The 25490-nt window shown below is 35.2% G+C and overlaps 1 protein-coding gene across 5 annotated transcripts in view; it reads right to left on the reverse strand.

Annotated features, from left to right (window-relative positions):
• The window catches only part of LOC138713733 (protein bric-a-brac 2-like), a 95954-nt gene that overhangs the window by 12438 nt on the left and 58026 nt on the right, over positions 1 to 25490 (reverse strand). For 4 of the 5 annotated variants that reach the window (XM_069846097.1, XM_069846100.1, XM_069846102.1 and 1 more), the window contains 4 exons: positions 11895 to 12114; positions 8681 to 8790; positions 6164 to 6296; positions 4191 to 4472 (listed from right to left, as the gene is read on the reverse strand). In XM_069846097.1, the coding sequence (XP_069702198.1) occupies positions 4191 to 4472; positions 6164 to 6296; positions 8681 to 8790; positions 11895 to 12114 (745 nt within the window). The remainder of the gene's footprint in view (positions 1 to 4190; positions 4473 to 6163; positions 6297 to 8680; positions 8791 to 11894; positions 12115 to 25490) is intronic. The other variant, XM_069846101.1, reaches the window with a different exon arrangement.

Below are 25490 nucleotides of genomic sequence, written 5' to 3' on the forward strand. Positions count from 1 at the left end.
ACAGATGAGTAACTGAACTACATTGTTACAAATTGTTTAAGTATTGCTCTACTTAATAATTTCCTCTTAGAATGTGTAGTCAGTTGGCTGGAACTGAAAGTATGAATTGAAGAAAAATGATACAATGAACACTTTAAGAACTTCACTGATATATGTTGTTGTTTTCTAATGCCAGGCGTTTGACAATAAAGTCATTTGACCTCTTGCACTCCAATATTTTTCAAAGATATTATCATGACCAGCCACTGAAGCACAGATTTTGAGGTGTTCCGAAACTATTTCTTGGTTTGAGTTGCACAATGGGCAGTTAGGGGACTGATATATTCCAATTCTATGCAGGTGTTTGGCCAAACAATCATGGCCTGTTGCCAATCTAAATGCAGCTACAGACGATTTTCGTGATAAATCGGGAATTAACTGTGGATTTTGATGCAGAGAGTTCCATTTTTTTCCCTTGAGATTTTGTTATCAAATTTTCTTTGTTAAAGTCTAAGTATGTAGATTTAATCAATCTTTTCACAGAGTAAAACGTAGATTTAGTAACAGGTCTGTAAGTAGCAGTGCTGCCCTTCTTTGCTAAAGCATCTCCATTCTCGTTTCCCAGGATTCCACAATGGGATGGTATCCATTGGAATACAATTCTTTTATTGAGTGATATTAATTGAGAGAGCATTTTAGTTATTTCTGCTGTTTGAGATGAAGGTGTGTGTTTAGAGACTATTGATAGAATAGCTGCTTTGGAGTCTGACAATATAACTGCATTCTTAAATTTATTGATACTTTACTGATATATTAATTAATTGGTTCATATGCCATAAGATTCTTTTATAGTCACAAACTTACTACGGGTTCATGAATTACATTCCAAAAAGTAACCTTACTTTGGATTTTTTTATCTGAAAAAAATCCACCGCCTTCAGTTGGGTGGGAACTTACAATTCTAGGGTCTCAAGGGAAGCACATTAACTACTAGACTAACTAGACTTGAGAAATTATTTTGTATTCTTTCTATACCACAATTACCCCATAACTTCGTACAACTGTAGTTCAGAGAGCAAACAGCCTATAAATGGAGTAAGAGGGATTCATTTCTCAATATATCTGGTGAGATAAAGGACTAAGTAACTGTGGAACTGTTTTTTTCCCGAGTATTTTGGTACACACGCAAAAAAAAGAGAGAGAGGGGAAAAAAATAAAACTAGAGCTCTAGAGATAATCATAAAACAGAGGAAATACCTTGAAACAAAACTGAGATAAGAAGTGCCATCAAAATGTATCAGACGGTACCTGCTTTCACTATTTTCACATAGCACACTCTCACACTCTTGTGGCAGCAGAAGTCATTACCCCAGTCCCTCATGCATCAGTCTGCCAAGCTGCATTAAGCTGAGAAGGCTGTAATGCTCGCTGTGTGCAATTATGTAAAGTAATGTTAAACTGGTTTTGCGATTTCAAAATGGATTCGAAATTGGAACAAAGTGTTTTTCGTTTTACTTAGAAAGTCTGCTTCAAAGACCCTTGAGATATAGGGGAGCATATGGCAATGACGTCCTGGGTCAAACACAGTGCTTTGAATGGTACTCCCAATTTAAAAATGGCCGAAAATCGTTGGAGGACGACAAGAAATCTGGATGACCCAGCACAAGCACAACCCCTAAAAATGTTTAAGAAATCACACAACTGATACAGAATGACCGTCACGTCAGATTACAATTCAAGAAGCTGCAGACATCAATGGAATTTCATTTGGTACAGATCAGATAATCATCACAGGCGAACTGAACATGAGATGCACATCGCTGCTAAGTTTGTACCCCAGCTGTTGTCCCTGGATCAGAAGGACCTTCATATCAACATCTGCGAAGATCTCAGATTCAGACCAATGATGACCCTACATTCATGTCAAGGATCCATCACAGGGAATGACTATGATCCATAGAGAAGAAGACAGTACATTTTGAAGAATTCCTAAATGTAGACAATGAGAAAGAAAGATATTTAGAGATGCTAGGCAATGCGAAACAAATCATTAAAGAGTCCTCATTTGAAGAATTAATGACAGTGATAAACAAGATGAAAACAATAAAGCATTAGGAATAAACAACATACTGGCTGAATTTATTAAGGAGGACTGAACTTACATCGCCTTCTCCAAAGTCTAACCAAACATATGAAAATAATACCTATGAATTGCATAACTGGATCCTATATCCCATACATAAAAAAGAAATCTCCTGCACTGAGGAACTTAGAGAGAGATAACACTTTTGAACACCACGTACAAGATTTTGGCGAACTTTCTATATGCGCATCTGTGATAGGCTGACCAGACATCCCCAATTTCTGGGGACAATCCCAAGTTTTGAGTTGCTGTCTCCGGGGAGCAAATGTCCCTGCTTTTATCCCCGGAAATTAATTTTTCCCCCAGAAGCTTTGATTTTGTTTCAATAACATTTTACACATAAATATTTAAGGCTCGTGATGAAACTGCAGCGATTCATGCACATTTCTGAACGCTTCTCAGTATCAAACAGATGAACCAGCGAGCACAGTATGAGATATTCTGCACTCTTTGAGAAGAATATAGCATTTTTGTCTTTGGTCATCTTAGCATTCGTGTTGCACGGAAGTGTGAGAAATGCCGCAGCGTCCATTTGTAAGTAGTCAAAAAAATGAGAAATTTTGTGACAAACCAACAGCCGAAAGTGGTATGATGTTTTTCAACATTCCAAAAAAAAAATTCATTCCGTCTGAAAATCTTCTCAAAATAGTGTCATTAATCATGTGACTTCCAGTCAGTAATTCTCAGTTGAAAGACTTTTCTCCACAGTGAACTCAATCTGGACTGATGAAAAGTAAAAAAAAGAAAGTTGAAACAGTTACAGCCTTGTTAGACCTACAAGTGAAAACAAACTTTCATTTCTCATTTGAAGAACTTAATGTGAAGCTGTATGGGAATGAATAGATCCTTAAAAAGATACATTCTTCAGAGTAAAATGTGTGTGTTAGAGTTCAGTGTGTATACAATATTATGTGAAAGACTTCCATATATGCGTCAGTACTGAAATTGAATTCTTAGTGGCTGTAATTATTTATATATAGGAGTTACGTGTGTTTATGCATTTAATTCAAAACGTTATGATACTCTACAAATTTACTGTGCAAAGTTCTATCATTGTATCTACTGTAGCATGTATTTTCTGTAACATTTCAATGGAGAGTGACTAGGTAAGCATTTGTGGTTTTTCTTGAAACTGCCAATGTCCCCTGCTGGACCATAAAAAATCTGGTCAGCACAATCTGTGACCAATGGTAGAAAAGAAAATAGGTGAATTTCAAGCAGACATTCGAAAAGCAAATCAACGACTGATCATATCTTCACACTGAGACAAATATTAGAGAAGATCAATGACATTACATAGAAACACATAATTTCTTTGTAGATTTTAAAGCAGCTTACGAGTTTTCCGGCACATTAAAGACCTCCAAGTCTAAATTAGAGCCTCTAGATCAAAATTTCTCCCCTCTCGCATTCTAATAATACCTTAGTTACATACTAGGTTGCATTTGAGGCAGTGAGCTTACCACTTGCCCTTCTGCCCCTGTTGGCAAATAAGTGTAACTAAATTCCTTGTAGGTAGTGAAACTTCCATCAGAGGATACCTATGTTCTGGCATTGGAACGATGAGTTAAATACATACATGCAGATTAACTGACACAAGTATAAAGAATAAAATCTGGTGTGAATTATAAAGTACCCATATAAAATAGGTAAAGAGAATTAAACTGAGCACAGATAGGGATAAATAACACATACGATTAGCCTAAGAAGAAAGGTTCATGGGGAGTTAAGAATTGTGAACTACCAATGACGCATTTTTGTTCATGTATACCATGATCTTCATTTCCATTATTTTTTGTGGTCCAACGTTATTCTTTCAAGAAGCAGCTGGAACAGAACTCCCATACATTTACCCTGTTATACATGTCCTCACTATCCTTCAAACTAATTATACAAAGTAATATAATACAAAAATACATCCGATGATAACCAATTCAGCAAGGGAAATAAATATTTTTATGGCCTGGAAGTGCATCTTAAGAACAGTCACAACTGTACATATTTATCTAATGTCTTAAGTCCTGAGTCGGGAAGTGAATGTATAGAAAGTAGACCACGAACTACTCACCATATGCTTTACTTGCTTTGTTTGCTGATATTGTTCCAGTTCGTAGTGCTTCTAAAGCATTATTAAGATTTTCCTCTGTCCACGATTTTGTTGGTCCTTCCTTTTTTGGTGTGTCTATGCCCATACGATGTGCCCGCTGCCAAAGTGTTGTGGAGGGGATACCGTATGTTGCAGATGCTTTAGTTAAACTCATGTTATGATTTCTCAGTGCATCCAGTGCCAGCTCCATATCCTCTTGGGTCCATGTTTTTGGACCGCCTTTCCCTGCATCACTACTCACATCTGCAAATTAAATTAATAAACACAGACTATGAGTTGAAAGCTCTTGAATTCATAGCCATACATGCTTGAAACTATTTCTATAAATAAAGTCTCACTTTCAGTCACTTATAGCCTGGTAGATAAATCACTGCTATGAGTCCTTCAGTTATCATTAATGCATGTTCATTGTAAATCATTAGCAGTTTCAGTGTTTCATTCGTTGCTGGTTACGAGAAATAAACTAACTCATCACAGCAGCAAGAAGTGAAATGGCATGCTAATCTCCCTACAACAAAATGATATGCCTGGCAGCGATCACAAATCTAATCAATTAAACCAAAGGAATATGAAATTAATCTTGATGTAGTTTAAAAAGAATCATACATATAAATATCTACACTACAATGCCATTAAACAGCTGAAAAGATCCACACCACTTGATTAATAACTGTAAAAATATTTCATTTTTAATAACAATATGTTATTTTACGTAAGTTTTGTAGTTCTCAGTAATATATATATATATATATATATATATATATATATATATATATATATATATATATATATATATATATATATATATATATCACTCAGTTAATATACTTTCACTTGGTAATGAGTTTTGGAATAATATTCTGGGGAATTTCCACAGAAAGTAACAGTGTATTTCTATTACAAAAAAGACCAATTAGTAGGTGCCAAATCTAGGGAATCTTGTAGGACTATTTTCAAAAAACTACAAATAATGCCCATGGCTTGTCAGTATATCTTTTCATTAATAATCTTCCTCTTATGTAATTGTGAAAACTTTGTAACTAATTCAACAGTTCATAGCATACACATAAAAAAAATGACTTTCATACTCCATCACCAAGTCTATCATGCTATCAAAAAGGAGTGCGTTATACGGCATTAAAAATTTTTAATAGCCTCCCTATCGATATAAAAAATGAAACTCAAAACATAAAATTATTTAGGGCCAAATTAAAGAAGTACCTAATTTCTCACGCCTTCTATTCTGTAGGTGAATTCATGATATTCAATAACGCTTCATGAAATTGATACTAAAACTTTGTGTTGTACTAGTAGACTATATTGTAAATCTCTTCTGTATATATTTCATCTAGACTATGACTATAAATTAAGACTTTACAATAGTATTAAGTTTTTTGACTTGTTCCATATTCTAGTTGTGAAGCACTGTATGAATACCATGGAATGTTAATAAATACAATACAATAGAAATGAAGATCTAATTTAAGATATTATCTACGTCTATTTATATAACCCCAAAAAGTTTCATTTTCATATCATCAATATACTGTAGCATTAATGTGTATAATTGGTAACAAATATGTCATGGCATTAACTACAGTATAATATTTCATTTTTAATGGTAATAATGTCATCAAAGTTTTTAAGTTTTGTAGTTTTTAATATCCAATACACAGCTGTACTCAGAAAATTACACATCAGACAATCAGACCTGTAAATTATTTTTAATAAGTCTGACGACAGATGGATTTTGGAAAATAGGAAAATTATATAGGAAATTTGACATTTCACTGAAAACGACTATTTTTCCACATATCCTTGGATGCCAAACTTCAAAATGAGGGATCATTAATTAAAATCCATTCAGCCATTTTCCCATAATTTCCATTACCAGTTCAAATTATATATATAGATAGAAGATGGGTACTACCTACCTGAGTGTCCTGATGATGATGGAATAAGCCCAAGAAGCTCAGGTGTAATCATCATAGTATGCATTGTATGCTCATCTTCACCCACATTTTGCTGCAATAGAGCAGCACCATTAAGGTTCTGGTAGGTAGGACTCTGGAGAAATTCCGAAAGAATTACAACTACAGCAAACATTAATTTGCAGTACAAGTAAAAAAACAAGAAATGCACATTCTATAAAAGACAGTACAACAGAGCTTCGACATCCTGTATTTCAATTTTGTATCAATTATCATTATTATTATTATTATTATTATTATTATTATTATTATTATTATTATTATTATTGTTTGATTCCAGTAATATAAATTATCTTTGAATATTGATAAATAACAGTATTATTTCTTATAATATTGCTTGGACATTTTTATTCAATACTTACTGCTATAAAGTAAATACACAGAGAATTTATGGATATACAGTATACCATTTCACTACATCTGACAATTAGTTAAATAAGAAAAGAATTTGTCACCTTTAGGTAGATGATGTATATAAGTAATGATTAAGATATTCCTTATTCCACAAAATGTATCTATTCATTAGGGCATTTATATCCAGAATAGTTAACAACATAACAAAGCTTCACAAAACTTCAATTCGTTACAGAATTTATTTAAAAAAAAAATAATAAAGTCAATTTTTTATTTGAATTAGGCTGACCAGACATCCCAAATTTCTGGGGACAGTCCCTGGTTTTGAGTTGCTGTCCCCATATTTGTCCCCAGAAGTTTTGATTTTGTTTCAATAACATTTTACACGTAAATATTTAAGTATTATGATGAAACTGCTGTGATTCATGCACATTTCTGAACGGTTTTCAGTATGAGACAGAAGAACCAGACAGCACAGTACGAGATACTCTGCATTCTTTGACAAAAACATAGCATCTTTGTCTTCATTCGCATTGTGCAGAAGCGTTAGAACTGCTTCAGCATCCATTTTTAAGTAGTTAAAAAAATTAGGAGTTTTGTGACAAACCAACAGGTGAAAAGTGGTATGATGTTTTTAACATTTAAAAAAAAATTCCATTCCATTTGAAAATCTTCTCAAAATGGTGTCGTTAATCATGTGTCATTCAGTCAGTTATTCATCAGTTGAAAGACTTTTCTCCACAATGAACTCAATCTGGACTGATGTAAAGTCAAGAATGAAAATTGAAACAGTTAAAGCTTTGTTACAAGTGAAAACAAACTTTCATTTCTCATGTGAAGAACTTAGTGTGAAGCTGTATGGGAATGAACAGATCTTTAAAAAGATACATTCTTCAGACAAGTACTTGTAAAATGTGAGTGTTAGAATTCAGTGTGTACAATATTATGTGGAAGACTTCCATGCATGCGTCAGTACTGAAATTGAATTCTTCGTGGCTATAATTATGTATAGGAGTTATGTGTGATTGTGCATTTAATTTAAAAAGCTAAGATACTCTACAAATTTACTGTGCAAAGTTCTATCATTGTATCTACTGTTACATGTATTTTCTGCAACATTTCAATGGAGAGTGACTAAATAAGCATTTGTAGTTTTTCTTGAAACAGGCAACATATTTACAACCAAGACCTCTTCAAGTGATATCTCTATCCAGAGCTTTTGCTTCAGTAAAGTCTCATTTTACGAACCTATGGATCAACAATTGGCTCTCTTCTGACAAAGAAAAAATTTTACAGTCTGTACAAAAGAAACCAAATGACCTGGAAATGTACAAAAACTTGCCCAGACATGTTCAAACATTTTTAACATGAGCCAGAACAGGTCACATTGTCACTCAATTGTACCTACACTGATTTCACATTTCTGATAATCCTACTTGTTTTGGTGTAAAAATCATGATGAAAATCTGGAACACATTCTTCTATACTGTCCATCCATAAACCACAAAAGAAGTAAATTAAAATCATCAGTACCAGTTGCAGAAGACACAGCCCTGCAGTATATATTGACTACACCCCACCTCTGGCTACTAGCAACAGGCATCTATAATGAATACCGATCAAAATACCCCTCATTTCTCATGAAAAACAACAACTGAATAGACTACAGTGGACAATAGTGGACTTTATGTTGTCAGCAAACAGCTGGATACATTAAGAAGATTGATTGACTGAAATTGCTGATGTCCCCTGCTGAACAATAAAAAATCTGGTCAGCCTAATTTGAATGTCTGTCAATAGCACAAAACAATTTTCCACTACTGCTTTCACCTTAGTCTGAATAAAACTTTCGATACATTTGCATAGTAGGCTGTTGTGGTTACATTACCGATCACATAAATACATGTGACAAGTTCACTCCCATGAAGATGTGATAATGGCGAACACAGATCATTGTCAACAGGGTCAAGTCTTACTTCCCACGCACAATGTGTGTATGTGTATGTAAAAATCGTTCTTTATAACAAGTAGTAGTAAATAATGACTATGACAGTGACGACGATGATTATGATAATAGTTATAATAGTTCAGCTATTTGCAACTTACCCTGTCAGACATGTGACTATCAATATCAATTGTTTCAGCTTGCTCCATTGCACGGAGTGTTTCAAACTTAACTTTTACATTTTCCTCATCCCTTGTGCCTTCAGAAGTATCTATAAAAAAAAAAATGAAGTAGCAAATCATCAGCAGTAAAACAATATAAACATAAGAACTAAATTATAAAACAAATTAACATGTGTGAAAGCACAAATTTAAGATTAGTTTCAGTTGGTATGTACAGCTTCCTTTTCAGTGTACACACACTTATTTATTTACTCAAAACATACAAGGGGGAGTCAAATGAAAACTTTGAAAATGTAATAAAAATTCGAAATTTCGCGCCATTGTCTTGCAAGTTGACAGTACTGTTACCACTGCTATTAACAATGACCTATAGATGGCAGTATAGTGCAGACAAGCGAAACGCTGTCATAGTATCAGTTTAAAGATGGTTGCCCCACTTGCGACATGTACCAACGAAGAACAACATTTTGTCATACATTTTCTGAGCAGTGAAGGTGTGAAACCTATTGAAATCCATTGGTGAATGAAGGTCCAATATGGTGATGCATGTTTATCACAGCAGCAAGTGTATGAGTGGAGTAGAAAGTTCAGCAACGGCTTGACTTCTGTGATAGACGCTCCCTGCGAGGGTCAGGCACACCGTGTTGTGATACCAGAGTGATGGAAAATCGACGTGTAATGGTGGATGCAATAGCCACAAATCTGAATATTAGTCATGGTTCAGCAAATCACATTATTCATGATGTGCTTAAGTTTCACAAAGTAGGTGCACGGCAGCTCACTCCAAAACTCAAACAGCGACGTGTTTTCGCATGTCAAGAACTTTTGTGGCACTTTGAAGCAGAAGGTAATGATTTCCTTGCAAGACGAAACCTGGATACACTACCACCAACCCGAAACAAAGAGAGCAAGCAAGGAATGGTGCCATTCCTTATCATCAAAATCCACGAAGTTCCGGAAGCAGCCATCTGCAGGGAAGGTTATCTATGCTGACTCTCTTTTGGGATGAACGAGGCATTATCTTTGAGCACTACATGTCTAGGGGAAACACCATCACCACTGAGTCACATTCAGATATGTTAAAAAATCATCTTCGGCCTGCAATCAAATCAAAGCGACGTGTAGGCTATATTTGACTACAGGTGTCATTTTACAACATGACAATGCTCGGCCTCATTATATTGTCCGTGCAACAGTTGCAACCATCAATGACCTTCACTTCAATACTCTTCCACATCCGTCACACTCACCAGACCTCGCACAGAGTGATCATCACATGTTTGGACCACTTAAAGAGGCGATGGGAGGAAAGACATTTTGTTCTGATAAAGAGGTACACTAGGCTGTGCATGAGTCACTGTGCACACAACCACAAGATTTTTTTTTTCAATGGAATCCATGCACTTCCTACGTGCTGGAGGACCTGTGTTGAACGTCAAGAAGACTGTCGAAAAATGATACACTTGTGTTTCACTTTTGTTCAATAAATTAAATAAAAAAAAATATTTACGGTTTTCATTTGACTTTCCCTGATGCAAAATAGTTTTATTTACTTGTCAGTTCACTCCATGTACACCACTTGTGTGCCTCCAGTTCAATATCTTTCCTAAATATTTGTTAAATAAGGTGTATCTTTAGACAGTAACTGCTACCTTTCTGACATAATTCTGAAGTACCTATATAATGAATTCAAAACTGCGATGGGAAATTAATCACATCAATAACAACAGATAATTAGTCTCAATTGTACTTAAAACATAGAAGAAAATAATGAATGCTATGAGGATAATGAAACATTGGGGAAGAACTCAATTGTGGAAATAATCCAACTAATTTCGTAACTGCTGCAGGTCCTCTAGTCAACTTATCAACTATCACACTATGTATGGAATTAACAATTATTTTAAAGTTATAGAACACAGCTATACATAATCCTGCAATTATCTTGTTTGTAAGTGCTTCAAAGCCAACTATTCTTGACAGATTAAGGGTCGAATTCATAGTCGTCACTTATAAAATGAGGAAACACTTAAATAATGAGTGTTTCCTTACCACTTATTTTAGATCGTATTGCAGAGACGCTACTCTTCCATATGCACTGAGCATTCCCTTGACATCGAAAGAAATATGGCAACATGGCTAGACATGAGCGTTTTCGTACATTCAATTGTTTTCCAGCACCTTCAAATTGTTAAATCGGCATTATTATCGTACACATATACAGAAGTAAATACTATAGAGCTAAAAATTATACAAGATGTCGAGAAAGCATTTTACAGAAGAACAAAGAAGTGAGCTAAGAGAAATAGTTATGAAATATAGAATATCGTTGAAAGTAAAAAATCTGATAATTGTTCTCTCCAAAAGAAGAACTTGACATGAGACAAAATTACGGTTGAATTTAATGCAAACTCCGGAAATATTCCTGTAAGTAAATCATTTTAATTTATTTTTCCGTATAATTACGAAAATTTTAACAGCTTATTCCTTGGGTAGAATATAAACGAAAATGCAAATAGGCCCTAATACTTCGTTGGAGCCTGCAAAAAATACCACTTAAACCTAACTGAAATGATGCTGTAGCATAAAATCTCAAAGCGACCAGTATTTTCAGCAGTGGTGAACTCGGTAAGCCTCATGGTTGTATTGTAAATTTCAATGAGACACATCAGAATATCCACAACAGTGTCCTTGTCGAGGTATCTCCTCTTAAATTGTTGGTCATTGTACATCTCTAAAGGGCTTTTCATATCTCGAATATAGGCCTATCTTTTGTTTTGCCTAAATACGTTTTCATTTTTATTTTCATTATAGAACTCAATAAATTCGTCAAAACCAAAATCATCATCCACTGTATACTGAATCAGCTGATTACAATGAATATGAGGAAACACTTGAGTAAGCTGACAAGCTACCTTATTTGAATAAGTGTTCACTTGAGTGGGATTTATGAATTGGAAATTATTATAAGCAACTGCTTAAGGGTTTCCTTACGATAAGTGGTGACTATGAATTCGGCCCTAAGAGATACAAGGATTGAGAAAAGCTGTTAGGCAGGAATGGTGTGTATAGGATAGACAATCTGGTAAGTGCATAAATAATCCCATAAATTTCCTTCCTCCTTCTGGAGGAAATTAAAGCTGAAACAAAATACCTGTGTTACATTGTAACAACTACTATTTTTAGCACTAACCTGTTAAATCTCTGTTCCTGTCATGGGCTGAGCACTCATTCATGTCCATGTCTTCAACTAGTGTGGCTGCCGGAGCGGGGGGCTGGGCCTCAGGGGGGATGTCCACTTCTGTTGCGTTGCTAGAACTATGACTTGTCCCTTCCATTACGATCTGTGGTGGTTGTGACAGCCCCCCGTGGGGCGCCATCACCCCCGCTGTCGGCCCGGCCCCATTCCCCAGCTGCCATGCAACACATAACACCAACACAAGCTTTGATAACCACAGGCCAAATTGAAAATAAATAAAAATGTTTGAACATTACAAAAAGTGCCTAAAAATAGCTTATTTTCTGTTTTAACTATTGTGAAACTATTTTCCAGAAATTAAAATTTTACTTGTGAATATGTGTCGCACTTTATTGCCATCTTCTGGATTGACTAAAGTTGTCAGCACACTATTATAATGGTGGATAATACAAGGCTGATTCATCAAAATTTAAGAGGTGATTCTACATGTTAAATATAACAAAACTTTTATTGCTCTTTTTCTTTGATGAAGCGCCGTTAAGCAGGAAAAAAAAAATATATTATTATAATGTACCGAAGTACATATGACATTTCCATGCAGATATTCTGCGTCATCATACGATGAAAGAGTAATGGAACGGAGAAAAATTCTCTCCGGCGCCAGGATTTGAACCCGGGTTATCAGCTCTACGTGCTGACGCTTTATCCACTAAGCCACACCGGATTCCACCCCGGCGTCGGAAGAATCGTCTCAGTTTTAAGTTCCAACTCTTGGGTTCCCTCTAGTGGCCGCCCTCTGCACTACGTCACTCATTACGAGTGCACCTCAGCACATGTGTGGACTTCGGTCCTAGGTTCATAGATATCTATGACGTAGTGCAGAGGGCGGCCACTAGAGGGAACCCAAGAGTTGGAACTTAAAACTGAGACGATTCTTCCGACGCCGGGGTGGAATCCGGTGTGGCTTAGTGGATAAAGCGTCAGCACGTAGAGCTGATAACCTGGGTTCAAATCCCGGCGCCGGAGAGAATTTTTCTCCGTTCCATTACTCTTTCATCGTAGGAAAAAAAAAAATGTTTGCAGTGCTCTATTGCAATAATGACCCAAGAGAAATGGCTGGTTGCTATACAAGCAGATAGATAAAAATAATCTCAATAGTTAGTTATCTTGAGTCTTTTTTTGCTAATTGAATTGTTTAGCCATGAATATAAATTGAATAATTGCGAAAATCGTTAAAATAAATCTTGCAACAAAGCGCACTGTCGCATGTCTCCGAGTACAGCAGAGGGGGAGAAGAAGGTAAGAGATGGGTGACTGTGCTTGCTAGAGTTATTGGAGTAACCGTGATGGTATCAAATGCTTAACAGAAACATAAAGATTTCCTCTAAAATGGTGCATGTTAGACTCTCTTCATGATCTATTATTAGTTTCATTTTGGTGCAGTGGTTACCTTCCACCAGTGGCGGCCGGTGAGGCATTCTGGTGGTGGTGCCAAAAATGAAAAAAGGTTGTATGCAAATTACCCTAGTGAAATTGATAATCGCAGTTCACGTTTGCATTATGTTAAATAAAACACATTAATTAAACCAGCTATTTTACCAGGTGTACAGTTAATAATGCATCTAGTAACAGTTACAATAACATTTCCGAAACTAATAACGAAATTTACAGATACAGATAATCAAAACTTTCACAGTATTGTTAGTCAAATACAAATAATTTTTATAACTAGTAAAATTACTGGCAAAAACACAAGAGATAAACAGTGATATAGATAATAAACAAACACGTTTGCACTTTAAGAGGCCGATGAATCCAAGGCAGTGGCCTGAATAACACATGTTCATGTCCTGCACAGATCTCCTGTATCGTTAACAGAAGCATCAATACTAAACCATTTTGAGAATTTTGAAGAGGAAGGCCGAAAATGAAAGTAATCAAATATAGCAACAGTGTAGCAATATTTAGTTGCCGCAAAATAAAACAAATATTACACAACATTAACAAACAGTTTTACATAGGCCTAATATGAAAAAATATTTATCTTTCTAAAAAGAACCATGACTATCTCTGCATTCAATATAGTTAAATGGATAATAATTTACACATTCAAATCCAAGTTATGTGCATTAGTTTTGAATTGGCAACATTACATTAACATTTGGCACGGAACTTTAACTTGTGTTTTTGTGCAAGTCTGCGGTTGATGATTCCCTTCCTAACATCTCCAACAACCCTGCCATCTAGCGAAATTTCTGCATTACTGTGCTCTAGCGAGTGGAATGTTAACTACTGAGTCAAATTGAATTCGGCTCAAAGTCTGCCATAAGAAACGCATATAAACTAGAATCCGTAGCCTTTTGTACAGTGTTATATGGATGTAGGCAGTGCCACACCGAAGTGGCTCAAACGTTCGGAAAAACGCTGCAAGAGTTCGTCCGGATCTGTGCGCGCGCTCGTTCAAATGAAATACGAATAAAATGTGTAGAAATAAACTATTACAACTGCTTTCTAGGATATTATTTTTTGTTTCTTTCATTGGTGGTGCCATGGCACACTGGCACTACCCCAAAAGCTGCCCCTGCCTTCCACCCATAATAGAGATCGATAAAGAATATAACAATATTATTGTATCTCCCTTTACGGTTCTCTCCATACTGATTCCATGTTACAGTACAAACAATATAACATAAGTGCCAATAAATTGGAAAACAAAAGTTGGTCGTGCTATACTATCAATATCAATATTGTATTATATACAGTATTTTATCCCAAGTTAAATCTGCTGAGGGTGAAGATGGTAATATTAATGAGCTCATCATGTCGAAACCTCTCTTCAAACTACACACACACACACTGTTTCATCTCCATACCACACACACAAATATAAGCACCAATGTTTCTCAATGCAACATTCAAAGCAAGTTTTCATACTCTTATAATGTAGACCTGTGGACTATAATTTCTTTTTGTATTTGCCTTCTGTTGTAGAAATCTGTGTGTACAGTTTGTGGGAATGTTATGGCCAAGCTCATAAAACAGTTAATTTATCGTAAGATAAGCTGTGACATGTATCAAAAACAAGTGGCCAGAATTTTCATAGGTTAAAATACTATTTCTTTCAGTCCTATCATCAAGAGTAATATAAAAAACTATTTTATTAATTTTACATGTTATTATCGACACGCTTCCCTTCTGAAAGAAGTCATGCTAAAGATTTTTATTGCCCTTAAAAATTCATTGCTCTTGGAAGGGTTTGAATCTTCGAACCTCAGGATCTGGCAAGCATGGTAACCACTAGGTCACCAAGAATGTCAGCTATAGACAGAACTATGTGAAAAGAATTAGAGTTACTATATAATGAAACAGAGTACCAGACCCTATTTTTTAGTGCTTCCTAGAACAGCAAAACTGTACTTTAACATAACTCTATATAAGCTTCCAGGTTAAAATTTTCAGAGCAAAAGATATCCACATGCAAAACGTCCAAGGAAAAATGCCCATAGACAAACATGTCCAGTCAGGAAAATGTCCACTACTGAATGTCCATGAACAAAACTGTCCATTCTATTGCATTGAGCAAATTCGGAATACTAAGTTTTCTGTTACTTACTTACAAATGACCTTTAAGGAACCCAGAGATTCATTGCCGTCCTCACGTAAGCCACCATCAGTCCCTATCCTGAGCAAGATTAATCCAGTCCCTATCCTGAGCAAGATTAATCCAGTCCCTACCATCATGTCCCACCTCCCTCATATCTATTTTAATATTATCCTCCCATCTATGCCTTGGCCTCCCCATAGGTCTTTTCCCCTCAGGTCTTCCAAATATATGCATTTCTAGATTCACCTATACATACTACATGCTCTATTGGAAAGAGTGGGTGAAGAAAGAATGATGCTGAAACTGATCAGAAAGAGAAAAAGGAATTGGTTGGGTCACTGGCTGAGAAGAAACTGCCTACTGAAGAATGCACTGGAAGGAATGGTGAACGAGAGAAGAGTTTAGGGCAGGAGAAGATATCAAATGGCAGACGATATTAAGATATGTGGATCATATGAGGAAACAAAGAGGAAGACAGAAAATAGAAAAGATTGGAGAATGCTGGGTTTGCAGTGAAAGATCTGCTCTTGGGCAGAACATTATGAATAAATATTGGATCTTTTTACATTGGACATTTATGTAATGAAATTAAATAAATTGGGCTTTTTTTCAGTGAACATTTTAAATTGAGTAGACATTTTAACCTCCAACCCTATATAATATTAATTCTGTTAATCATGTCTCCAAGAAACATCCAATTTATCTTCTTTACAAATAACTCTGTTTAAAATTTTCTTGGGATGATTTTTATGTTAGAATATAATTATTAGAATGATATGCTATGAACTGTGATGGAACTGAGTTAGCTCTGTTGGTAGAGCAACAGACTACAGATTGAATAAGTCCAGGTTCAATCCCACTTTTAGTTTGCCGTAACTTAAAGTGGAATCTACTCAGTTTGCTACAAATTGAGTACCATATCTTCCCTGGAGGTAAAAGTGGTTGGCACACGATGATCACATTTCCTTCTAGTGCAAAAGTTAAATTTTCAGCCTCTTGTACAGTCTTAGAAAAAAGTTTTACTGCACAGATACTTATAAGTCCTAGAAAGGAGACAGTGTGTATGATCAGAGGACGTGCGATCTGAGTCACAAGAGGACTAGTTGAGATAATAAAATTAGTTTTGTTTCGTTGTATGTCTGAACATATGCACTGTCTCCTTTCTGGGACTTATAAACGTATCTGTAGACAAACTTTTTTCTAAGACTGTACATCTCAGTGGTGTCCATAATAATATTTCATTTTCTTTTACAAATACTGGTACCAATGTATGTATTCTGCCAGTGGCTCTGATAAACTGTGGGTAATATGACTCTGAACATGAATGGAAATTTGTCAAGGACAGTGATCATTTTTCAAGTGATAAATCTGTGTTATTTCTGCAGTAAACTCACTTTTCAACAGACACGTCATGTGAGTTACGAAAAATGTATTCTAATCCTAACTCTACTGTGCGGTGCTAGTGAAGCTTCATTCTTTCTTCATGGCAACTCACAGTGTAGGGGAGAGTCGGGTAATATTGGACAGTGAATTTCTTTCATCTACCACACGATGGTAGTACCTGATTGACATGGTTACATTTCTGTGATGTCGCATAGAGAAACGTAACCATGTCATTCAGGTACTACCATATGGTGGTAGATGAAAGAAATGCACTGTCCGATATTACCCGATGTCCGATACTACCCGACTCTCTCCTAAATACTGAGTAGGCTGAAAAAAATTTGCTTACCTTATGTCTCTTTATTGAGCAGATGTCTATTGGCTTTTCTATCAAAATCTAGATGATGACCACTCATTTTCACCCCCAAACAGAATACAGGCAAAACAACATAATTTATTTGTCTCAGAGCACCTTGTTAGCCAAGAATATTTCTTATACTATGAAAATTTAAAATTTATATTTTGTCTTCCTCCACCCACTATTTTAATATGTAAATATGGTGTAGATCTCCTCTTTGTAAGGACATTTTGTTTCATACGTCCAGCTTGAAAACGGTTTCTCTTTTAATTCTACAAAATAATGACCTCAATGTTGTCTCAGTATGAGCCATTTTACACAAAATATGTAACACACACACGCAAGCACTTTTGATTAAACTCAATGCAATGCAATGCTTTCAGAGAATACCAATATAGCACGACAAAATATTGTACGGAAGGCTAACCTCATCCCATACGGAGATGTAGCGAATCGATCCCATCCCCCCTCAAGATTGCGAGTCAAGGTCGTAGCTTGCCATTAGAAGCTTTTTTGGCTGCTCACACTGATCTCTCCATACTGGAAAGACTGCCAACAGTGAACTTAATATATGGAAGGATCAGAGTGCAACCAAGTGTTACAATATATTGCTATTACAAACTTATAGGTCTACTGTTACTAGGAACAATAACTAAAATTTTTTAGTTAGGCTCAACCTCAAAAGCCTCGTAAGAGCTTCGCCACTGAAATATATATCTACTGATGGAATGTTTAAATTAGACTTTTTTTTTTCGCAGTGTATAGAGCAGTTTTGAATGAAAAGAATGCAAGAATATTTTGAAAAGTTAAGTACGAAGTTCTTACATTTTTTATAATATTCTCAACCTAGTATTTATGCAAAATAAGTTTCTTGTCTATGATATCAATCAAAACAAAAGCGAGATATTTCTTTGAACTTAAAAATATCATTGTATGTATGGAATACGGAGTTCAGATTTGAAAAGTTACTTTCTAAAAAAAGAATTATTTATCGCATTATTTTTTACTTTATAACCACTGAAACATTTTTTTATTTTTATGTTAAACATATTTATGTTCATGTTTCTAAATACAAAATAAATGTAAGTTAATAAGATGCTTTTGTCTTATTTTATAAATCATCTCACGATCCCCTCAGTTGTTTACACGACCCCCCCCCCCCAGGGGTTGCGACTCCTACTTTGGGAACCACTGGTATAGAGAAATGGGCATGCCTATAGTTAATAATTATTTATTCATTTTGAATTTTGAACATTACCAGGAAGGCCTAATATTTGCTCAAGATGCCGAGGACTTAGAATTCAGCCTTCTGAGACTTTATAAACAAATCAGGAATATGGAATGACAATTATTAATTCGGGGTACTAAATATGAAATCATGCTGAAGGAGAACTGATTAAACAGGTGAATGAACTGAAATATTTAGGCACCACAGTCACTAAAGATTAAATTGAATCTGCAGATATTAAAATACATATTGAACAGGCAAGCACAATTTTGAAATCTCTGAACCCAATATGGTAAGACAAAAACACATAAGTTACAGAAAGTATAAAATAAACATAGACAACACACTGGTTGAAACTGTCCTCTGTGAAGTACAGACTCAGAATGCAGAAATGAAAAAGAAGAGACTATTTAAGAAGTGAAAGAGAATCTCAACTACAAAGAATCTGGAATGAAAAATTAGGGAGACGAAAGAAAGCAGAGAAGACAGTTAAAGAAAGAAAAAAAAAAAAAAAATGATTTGGACACCTTATGATGGATCATCTACAATGGCTTAAAAGAATGTTTCAATGGTATCCAGCTGGAAATATTACATTTGGCAGATTCTGGAGATCATGGTATGAGAGCATCAGAGAAATCATTTCTACCAAAGGACTTAAAAAAAAGAAAGATGCTCTAAATCAAGAGAGGTGGCAATCTGGAACAAAAAGTGGCCACAGCTGCAAAATTTCTGATACTACTACTATTTATTTACACTGGTGGAGATAAGGCCATAAAGCCTTCTCTTACACTCCATCAGGTCACAAAATACACAAACATTGAAATTTAACAAAAAGTGAAAAGAACAAAATACTACTACTTCTACTACCATGACTATTAATTCAAATAAGATCATAATAGTGAAACTTAATGCAATTATTAGAAATAAAGGTAGCCTGTTGAATTTCGGTCAACATCAATAGCAATAACAATTCAAACTGTTACCAGAACCCCAGATCACATATAACAGATTGCTCATCCTTATAGGCTTTGATGGCAACATTTATTCATTTCACTACACTGCCGTCTAGCTACTGCATAAAAGTCACATTATAAATCTCAACTGAATTGCATGGAGCAACTGTACTTCCATCTAGTGGTCATTCCCAACCGACGGTGGCAATCTTGGTGGTTGTTCTCGTCCACATGTTACTGTTTTTAACATGGCCAATCTGTTATATATATATATATCAGAGCCAGAACTTCTATAAAAAATAATAGGTTGATATGACATTTCACGTTTTCACAATGAATTACTTGTGAAGAAGAATTTGGGGTTTTCATACAATATTCAGATTTAATATCTGACTTTTGGAACTACTTAACCATTTCACTTTCATGTCACATGACCTGGAAAGACTACCTGTCTTGTCTTGTCCATCATACTTGACGAGACTGAAAAACTAGATAACCTCTACAGGTCTAGTGCAATACAGAGTACTGTTCCTGTATTCGTCCATGGTCTGGAATTTAGGTTAAGTCTATATTTAAGCTCTCTTCTAGCGCTACATATTCATATGTGCTTATTCTACCATATCATTGGAGCAACATAACTCTGCCTTCCAGGTACTCCAATCTCAGAAGTGTGTTACACATAAGCCACAGCCAGGAGAAAAGACCAGCAATGTCGAAAGACAACCTGGTGGCACTGGTAGAGTGGGAAGAGAATCCCAAAGATAGAAAACCAAAACTATTCTTTATAACAAATTAATTTTCTATATTCTCTGTAGTGGAAATAGTGAATTTGCACACTTTACAATGAATCTGTCTTATAGTATCAAAAACTTGAAATGTAAGATTCGCCGTCTTGTACCCTAATCAATGACAGACCACGAACATACTGTCTTATATGAAAAAACTTTTATACTTACATAAATCTGAGCAGAAAATGGTGTAAACATTTAAAAATGGCTGCACGACTTACAGTGCAATGGCAGAATACCAGTACTATACTGTTAAAAAGGAGGGGAGGTTCAACTTCATGTTCTATATTTTTATTCCTCTCCCTTTTTCCTATTTAACTGAGAACTTTCCCGCAGACAATCTCTACATCTATGCACAAAACGAGCAGATTGTTCTGGAATTTCTCACAAGAAACTCTTATTAATGACAGATATGCCACCAATTGAGTCTAGTGCAGTGATTTCCAACTTGGAGTATGTGCGAGGATGTTACACCATTGCTTTATTTATTTATAGTTATCATATAAATTTGAAATGATAACTATATTAACTGTGATTACTTATAACTAGACTTGTCATGTTGGGGACCAACAGGGTGCATTACAGTGATTTCAAGTTTACTATCCGTTCATCAGTCAGTACTCTAGCATGCGAAAACAGTGTACCTGATGAATACTCTGTTCGCCAATCATACACATGTGATGTGAAACAAAGTTATTCTAGATATAAAAATTATTTTCGTGATAATCGGAGAAGATTCACCTTTGGATTGAAGATGTATGTTGTTGTGCATTGTAATTGTACAGATCCTGAAGGAAAGGAGAAAACTCAAACCCACAAATAATTCTATGATAATTCTTCTGCACATAATGAAAGGTACGTAAAGATATATCTTTGTAATGCTATGTAACTTATATTTACTTTTAGAACTGTTCAGATTTTTTCATGTTCACCTTGTTATTCCCATAATCGATCGCAGAACCAAGTCAATGTCCTCATACTAGCTCATGTTCCTGGCCTATGTACCATGCTGCAGTCAATATTTGTAACTGGTCCCCAACATTACAAGCCTACTTATAACCCAGCTTTCACAGCCATATAATAAAGCTAGTAAAGCCGTCACTTAATAAAACTTCAGTAATGCATATTTTCGAACTTCTCTACCTAGTGTTCGATGTATAATTCCACAAAATAATTAAAAGAATTCAACTTGTAATCTATTGTACGGTTCTTCTTGAAGGTTACAACAGTCTGATACTTGAATATATTCACATGTTCTGTAATTTTATTATTTAATACAATTTTTGTTCTGACTGGGTAAGATTCCAAGAATGACACTGTTTTTATCTTATCAATAGAGATGGTCATACTAAAATTACTGGTTACTTCATTTAATTTTAAAATTGCATTTTCATTGCAGCTGACAATTACTTGGTCTGAAAATGTTGTTTTCTAATGCCAGGCATTTGACAATAAAGTCATTTGACCTCTTGCACTCCAATATTTTTCAAAGATATTATCATGGCCAGTCACTGAAGCACAGATTTTGAGGTGTTCCGAATCCATTTCTTGGTTTGAGTTGCACAATGGGCAGTTAGGGGACTGATATATTCCAATTCTATGCAGGTGTTTGGCCAAACAATCATGACCTGTTGTCAATCTAAATGCAGTTACAGACGATTTTCGTGGTAAATCGGGAATTAACTGTGGATTAACTGTCATCTGGAAATAAAAGTGCTGTAAAATGTACATTGTCAATAGTAAAATGCCTAATCTCCTCAGACCAAGTTCTTATTACTTCATCTCCGAAGATAGGTTGGAACCTCATGAGTGACACCATTCACAATGCAACTAAGCCAGCATATGGTGGCCAGTTCCTTCCTTCCTCCATTGCATACATCACAGACTAGTAACATATTACACTAATATAATATATATTAAGAAGTATGGGAGTAAGAGGACTGCCTTGTTGAACTTCACTTATTCCGGCCATTTTCTGTCTACTATTTTGTATTTTATCTGTATTACATTGTTTTTATATAGGCTCTGTTTTAATGAGATATTGAGGTACTTCTCTGTTGAATAGTATGTCCCATAATAATTCTCTGTTTACCCTCTCGAATGCCTCCTTGTACACAATAAAACCGAAATATGTTTGCAAACTGAATTTACGACGTTTTTCAATAAGCTGGGTTATAGTAAATATAGAGTCTGTGCAGGACTTCCCCTTCCTGAAACCATGTTGCATATCTAATACCAAACTATCAGTTATTGGAGTCATTTTTCAATTATTCGTGCTTATTGTTTGGAGACAAAGTGGAAGGCAGAAAATAGGAAAGACTGGAGAATGCTGGGTTTGCAGTGAAAGATCTGCCCTTGGGCAGAACACAATGAATTGTTTATATCATGTATTCTAATGTCATGATAATTTGTTCCTACCCCCTTTTTTTATCTGGGCTACATACCATTCATTTGGTATGTTATAATTCTAGCAGCATACATTAAAGAAGTCTAATATTAATATTTTTCATTGTATCACGTATATAATTAATTCTATACTAATTCCATTGCAACTTGGAATTTTTCCACTTTTTTTTTTTTTACATAATTGCTTCTCGTAATATTTCTAGTGTGATGGAGTCTACATTCTCGTACATGGTGTTGAACACAATTACCAGTACATGTTGCAAATATTATGGTGAAAGAACAACACCAGCGATGTTGGACAAGGATCTCATTATTTAGACACTGCAATGTCTGCACTGTTAATGTAAGTGGAATTTTGGAGATTTGCTCTAATAATACTGTAATAAAAAGATATGACAAATTGGTCTGTCAGTAAATCCAACACCTTCCTCGGACAAGTTCTAGAATGTAGGAAAGGTTGCTATTCAAGGGACTGTTTTAAGGCAAAAAAAGTAGGAAGAGAAAGGTTGCCAAACATAGATTCCCTATCTCGAACTGTTCCTCATAATGTGATTAACAGGCTTGTTAGGTTTGTCGCAAATTTTTTTTACACTTGATATAGGTTGGTGTATGAAACATATTTTAATAATCATTATAGTGATACAGAGTTATCTCACCTAAGTACCTTTCAATGTGCAGACTTACACCTTCTGGCATTTCTTCTTCCGATCCTGCAGTCAGCTGCTCTAATACCTCCCCCTCTACCCCATTATGTTCTAGCTATTAGATTAGATTCTTTATCTCCTTTTACCACTTCAAAATTTTCTACAGCTCCTTCAGTAGAGCAGCAAAAACTGGAGTGAGACAAGTGGCCAACAGGTTTGGAGCTCACATATTCAGTTTTTCGCAGCCCTGAACTCTCTTGCAAGGAAACGTTTTCGCGTAACTAATTTTTTTTGGGGTTATTTTACGACGCTGAATCAACATCTCAGGTTATTTAGCATCTGAATGAAATGGTGATAAAGTCCCGGTGAAATGAATCTGGGGTCCAGCACCGAAAGTTACCCAACATTTGCTTGTATTGGGTTGAGGGAAAATCCTGAGAAAAAAATCTCAACGAGGTAACTTGCCCCGACCAAGATTCAAACCCGTGCCACCTGGTTTCACAGTCAGATGTGCTAACCGTTACTCCTCAGGTGTGGACACTTTAAAGTTTCTCCTCCCAATTCCCTCTCCTTTAATTCAATTCAATGCAGATCACAGATAAATAAAACAATATTCATATTTTTTCTGCATATATTTATCATTCTTTAACGCGTCCTCCTTGGTGACCACACTTGCCATTAGATCTGAAGTTCACAGGCTACAATCTGGTCGAGGGTAATGGATTTTTAAGGGTGATAAAAATCCTTAGCAAGACTTTCCTTTGGAAGCTAAGTGAGGATGGGAGTCCTGTATCGCAGGTTTACAGTACTGTTGTAAAGGACCTGTTCCTGGACGAGTTATGAGAGAGCTCCAAACAAAGTTTACAATCACTCCTCATTTACGTCAAATAACAGAAAACCTTTACTTGCAAATAATATGCATTCTAATTGGTTGAAACATAATATTCAGTTTTCTTGGAACACTATAAAATTCGTTAAAAACTTCAATGATTAACCTTTTGCAGCACAAATTAATTTTTTATGTTTTTCATTTCATGGATCATAATTCATAACAAAGCTTCGATCAATTTTTTCCAACATTTTAACTCTGCACACAATTTCAAAACATAGATGGAACCTCTATATCGATTATTTTTTAAAGGTCATATGTCCACTTTCGTAATTTTACAGGAGAAGCAAAAAACTGTTTATTTTGCAAATGGTACTTAGTAGTGTAATCACATGTTTTTTATTCGACAACAGAGGTGTAAAGTTACATTACATGCATAAATTAATGCTAACATCACTAAAACTTAATTGTAAAAAAATTATATTTATGATGGACTTGTGCCCTTTTAATAATAAACAGTAAGTAAAACATAATGAAATAAATTTTTATGTTCCTAAATGTGTCTCACCTATTATTGGCTAACAAATACTTATGAATATAACTGTTAAGAACATAGGCTATTTTGCTGAGGCAAGATCTCTTATTTCTGAAATAAGCAATTTAAAAGCATAAGAACTTTTAAGTTTCTTCATTAAACACTTCCTCTGAAGTTTTCAGTCATCTTTACTGTTCCTTTCTTCTGTCGGCCACTGGACAATTTCTTCATAAAATTGAAGATATTCAGAAAGTACATACTGCATAACTTTGCTGACATCTTCAACTTTCTTCTTATTTATTGGGATTTTCCATAACATGCTTCACTTTCAGGTAGTTTCAAGTCATTAGGATACATAGCATTGGTTCTAAGCAGTAACATGAATGTGTGTATTATTACTCCATCAATATACACGTATTCGTATGCAATTATGATGCCCGGGGACTTAGCATAAAAAACTATAACTGAATAGTGTGAAATTTGAAAGTATATTTTCTGATTTTTAGACACTCCTTTCTCTAAAGATTCAACTACTCGCTATTTTTAACTGTTGTAAACAAAGAATGGAATTATGGAGTTTTATATTGTACATCATACAATGAATGATGTGAGAAGAGACGAGTTTGTTATTGATAGGTCACATGTCCTGGACACGTGCCCTTTCAATACTAAACAAATTTTTTTACACTGTAACATTTGTTAGAGTACACATACTTGTATCTTTTCTTCAGCAAACGGTGCACTATACTAAGAAGAACAGGATGGTGGTCATAACTCAATTTGTCAAAAAAGTGGACATGTGACCTTTCAATAATAATAGATTCGTGTATACTCAAGAGGTGGTTCCTTGGTGGAATATCTG

Source organism: Periplaneta americana, chromosome 14 (genome assembly GCF_040183065.1).
Source record: "Periplaneta americana isolate PAMFEO1 chromosome 14, P.americana_PAMFEO1_priV1, whole genome shotgun sequence".
NCBI classification, from domain to species: Eukaryota; Metazoa; Arthropoda; class Insecta; order Blattodea; family Blattidae; genus Periplaneta; species Periplaneta americana.